The 4,751-nt window shown below is 37.9% G+C and overlaps 1 protein-coding gene across 1 annotated transcript; it reads left to right on the forward strand.

The window, feature by feature from the left end:
* Positions 1–1,186: 1,186 nt before the first annotated feature.
* LOC129971324 (uncharacterized) lies at positions 1,187–3,261 on the forward strand. The gene is made up of 2 exons (XM_056084958.1): positions 1,187–2,361; positions 3,030–3,261. The coding sequence occupies exons 1-2, from the start codon at positions 1,187–1,189 to the stop codon at positions 3,259–3,261; spliced, it is 1,407 nt and encodes a 468-aa protein (XP_055940933.1).
* Positions 3,262–4,751: the final 1,490 nt, after the last annotated feature.

The raw sequence follows: 4,751 nt of genomic DNA on the forward strand, positions 1-4,751 counted from the left end.
CTTTTTTTTTAATGAGTACTTCTGTTTTAAATTTTTTGATGTAATGTTTTGTGTGCGTCGTAGTTTTAGATGTCCGTGAATGTAATTAGATGTAGTTAAAGTAGATAAAAAGCTTTAGTAATTCTTTGAAGAGCAACGAGTTTTATATACTACATCACATGAGTATTGATAATTAGGAATATTGATCCATAATAGAGTTTTTGGAGATCGATATCCGACATCTGGCGTCCGCGACAGGATATCTGCTACGATTCGTGTAAGTCATAACTTTTGAGCTTGTTATATTTTCGTAATGGAGAAACTAAAAAATTCTCGAAAGCAGTATCGGAGACTCTTTATGGTTGCTCATAGTGACTTTTTGAACTGAAAATGTGTTGACTGCCGAAGATAAAATTTTGAAATTAAAAATTGTAGGAGAGAATGCGAAACTAATGGTAGCGTGTGAGTACGAATTTCGAGAACTATTGTTTGCTTCGAAGAGACTGAGGAAAATATCAATAATGAAATCGGCATTTCAGAGAGTTATATTGATAAGTGCCAAGTTTTAGAAAATAAATTGCCTGATCTTTTGGATGAGAAAAAAAAAGAACATTCTACGGCTTCTACTGTTTCCGGAGCGGTGAGTACTACACCGAACAATTTATTGCATTACCCTAAAATCAATTTACCCATTTTTGATGGAAATATAAAAAACTGGTTGTGTTTTTGGGGACAATTTCAAAAAATTGATAACTATTCCAACCTTGATAATCATGATAAATATGCTTATTTAGCACACGCTGTGGAGAAAGGTTCACCCGCTGACGAGTTGATTAAAAGTTTTCCCCCTGGTGGTGAAAATTATGAAAAAGCGGTTAAACAGTTGAAGCTACGCTATGGCAGAGAAGAGTTGCTCGTCGAGGTTTACGTGAGAGATCTGTTATCTATTGTACTATTAAAACAAAAGTTGCAAAAAATCCCCATACGTAAACTGTATGATCAATTAGAAACAAAACTAAGAGCTTTAGAGACTTTGGGAGTGACCAAGGATAAATATGCTGCGATGTTGTTCCCTCTAGTTGAATCTTCTCTCCCTGACGAGACTTTAAAGGCCTGGGAGCGATTCCGAACTACACACAGACTAGTGAGTGAGCAGGTGACGTACAGTTTAACAACCTAGGAAAATTATACCTCTTCAAATAATAAAATGCCAAGTAATGATCTAGATCGGCTTTTAGACTTTCTCCAAGATGAAGTGGAGGGAGAAGAAAGAATTTTGTTAGCTTCCCAAAGTTTTGATCAATCTAAAAAATCCAGCTTTTCCAACAGCAATCTAGAGTCTAACGAGAAGTTTCAAACCCGAGTATCAACAGCAACTGATCTTTTGGCATCTAATCTCAATAAGAAGAAATTCTGCATTTTTTGTACTGAGGAACATAATTCATGGAACTGTAAAAAAGCTTCTAAACTGAGTTTGTTTTTCATGCAAAGTTCTGTAAAAAAGGCCCGTTGTTGTTTCTTGTGTTTGAGAGAGGGACATGGAGTGAAGACGTTCCGTTCCAAGTTCAACTGCCAATTATGTGGGAAGAAACACCATTTATTTTTGTGTAGAACATTGCCACCAGAACCCAATTCTTCCTTTGTCCCTACAGATGTTAAAGTTCAAGAATCAGTGATACAACACGACGGAGCCCTGGCCAACTTCTCTAAATCTTCCAATGTTTTCCTACAAATTTTAACCATTCTTGTGAGAGGAGAAACCACTAAACGTAAAGCTCGAGCCATCATTGATTCTGAATCTCAGCGGTCGTATATTCTGAAAGCAACAGCTAAAGAAATGAATTACAAAGACAAAAGGAGAGAGTATTTACAACATTCACTGTTCGGTGGTTCCAATACCTCAACCTGCCAACATGATGTGTACATGATATATTTGTCAAGAGTTTCAGAGGAGTATAACTGCTATTTTGAAGTACTTGGACAGGAAGAGGTTTGTGACTCAATATTATCTAGAAAACGAGGGTCACATTTTAAAGAACTTAGAGATTACAACATTCATTTGGCAGAAGATTTGGATGGTCCAATTCAAATTCTCATTGGAGCTGATGTTGCAGGAAAGCTGATTACCGGGAATCATCTCCAACTGAAAAATGGAATCACTGCAATTGAAACAAAGCTAGATTGGACGGTTATTGGACGTGCCAATATTGAGAATACAAGCTTATTAACCACTTCAATGCTCACGACAAATACTTGCATAAGCGATTTGTGGACCCTTGACTCTCTTGGTATCACAGACCCATCTGAAAAGAAGACGATGGTTGAATTACAAGACGCAGCGAGGCAGCATTTCTTAGACACAGTTAAAATAGAGAACAATAGGTATGTTGCGAGTTTACCTTGGATTGAGAGTCATCTTCCACTTCCTGATAATTTTGAACTTTCTGAGTTGTTGTTGTTGTTGTTGGGTTTAATGGCGCAAAAGCCAATTTTGGCCATACTGCGCCAAGCATATGGTTCAATTTCATCCCATATAGCATGTGATTAAAATTTAAAAAACGGACATTTTTTTTTTTAAAGTCGCAATGAATGCATGAAATTTAAATGTAACAATGATTACTAATTTACAATAAAATTAATTTTTTATAGTTGAGAAAAAAAGGAAATGTTTTAAAAGTTCAGTAGTATACAGAGGAATATAGCAATAAATGTCAGATACAAGTAAAAAAATTGATAGATTTTAAAAATTTAAAAATATTTGGATGGTATGTTTCACCCACCAGGTCTTGCATGTTAAGATTTGACGAGTGGAAGAAGTAACGACGATGAACTTCAAAATTAGGACAGACAATCAAAACATGTTGAATGCTTATCTCAATATGACATTTGGAGCATATTGGTGCCCTTTCACCAAAAAGGAGATGGCGGTGAGTATATCGAGTATGCCCTATACGGAGGCGAGTCATTTTGACATCATCCTCACGTTGTCGTAGAGTAGGCCATAAACCAACTGTGGGCTTGATGAAATGCAACTTATTGTGGATCTGCAGATCCCATGCCATCTGCCATTTAGAAAAGATATGTCGTACAAGGGACCGCTTAGCATCACAATATGGTAGAGATTGTGTTAGAAATAGTGTTGCAAATTTAGCTGCAAAATCTGCCCTTTCATTACCTGAAATACCTGCATGCCCTGGGATCCAACAAAAAAGTATTTTGAAACCCTTGTTTTCTAGGAGTCTTAGTGTGCACAAAATTTGTAAGGCAACTGGATGCGTCTGATATTGATAATGGGAGAGTGTCTCCAAAGCACTCAGACTGTCAGTATAAATAATAAAATTACGCTCAGAAAGTGGCAAGATTTCCCGAAGAGCACAGAAAATTGCCACCAACTCAGCCGTGAAAACGGAACAAGAGTTGTGTAGGCGATAGCTTAGAGTATCAGATGGAATTATGATGCCGCAACCGACATACCCATCTGATCGGGAACCATCTGTAAAGATTGGTGTGAAAGAAGAATACTGACAGCGATGATAAAGAAAAAGCTGCTGATAAACAACAGAAGAAGTGGAGGACTTATCAAAACCTGCAAATGGATTCAGAAATGAAAAGTATGGGACATCCCAAGGCGGAAAGCAAAAAGAATCATCAGTCGTGATAGTGACATTTGAAAGGTCCGAATCACGCATGAGCAATTTTGCTCTCTCATTGAAAGGAAGAACATGTGAGGGGCGGGCATCATATAGTCTGCGAAGACCAATGGGAAGATTCATATGACAAATAGGGTGATTAGGGACAGATCTTATGCGGTAATAGTATAAAATAGATAACTTTAAACGCCTTAAAGACAGAGAGGGTTGATGGCAAATAACATACAGGCTCTCTACTGGAGAAGTGCGAAATGCTCCTGAACAGATTCTTAGAGCAGTGTGGTGTACGGTATCCAATTGCCGCAAAGCCGTAGAGCGTGCAGACCCATACACCATGCAGGCATAATCAATGCGAGAAAGTACAACTGCTTGATAAATTCGTAGTAGGGAGGTTCTATCGGCACCCCAAGATGTTTTAGACAGAACTTTTAGAATATTTAGTGATTTCTCACACTTCTGTCGTAAGCTTAAGATGTGAGGAAGGAAAGTGAGCTTTCGGTCAAAAATCACTCCCAAAAACCGAATTTCATTCACCACTGGAATTGAAATATTCCGAATATGAATATTCGGATCAAGGTGTACATTTCTTTTCCTGCAAAAATGGACGCATTGGCTCTTCTCCGGAGAGATAGTGTGCCCGTTCTTGTCGCACCAATCTACCACTTTATTAACGGCATTTTGCAATTGCCGTTCTATTAAATTCATATTGCTGCCTTGGCATGAGATCTGCAAGTCATCAACATAAAGTGATCCATGAACAGATGAAGGTAAAAGAGTTAAAATTTGATTAAGATGAACAATAAAAAGAGTGACACTGAGGACACTTCCCTGAGGAACTCCCTCAGCTTGGATAAAATTAGATGAATAAGTGTTGCCAACGCGAACTCTGAAAGTCCGATGAGATAAAAAGTTTTGTAAAAATATGGGGAGGTTTCCCCTAAAACCCAAGTTAAAAATTGTAGAAAGTATTCCAAAGCGCCAAGCACGGTCGTACGCCTTCTCAATATCAAAGAATATGGAGATAAGGTGGTTCCTCCTAACAAATGCGTTGCGTATCTGGGTTTCCAGTAGAATTAGGTTGTCAAAAGTAGACCGACCTCTACGGAAACCACTCTGCAACGA

Source organism: Argiope bruennichi, chromosome 6, assembly GCF_947563725.1.
Source record: "Argiope bruennichi chromosome 6, qqArgBrue1.1, whole genome shotgun sequence".
Taxonomy (NCBI): domain Eukaryota; kingdom Metazoa; phylum Arthropoda; class Arachnida; order Araneae; family Araneidae; genus Argiope; species Argiope bruennichi.

Bases quoted from the DNA above. Each gene is read 5' to 3' on its own strand.
- LOC129971324 (XM_056084958.1), top strand. From the start codon at position 1,187: ATGCCAAGTAATGATCTAGATCGGCTTTTAGACTTTCTCCAAGATGAA. The intron at 2,362-3,029 runs GTATGTTGCGAG...GTGGATCTGCAG, and splicing joins GTTAAAATAGAGAACAATAG to ATCCCATGCCATCTGCCATT.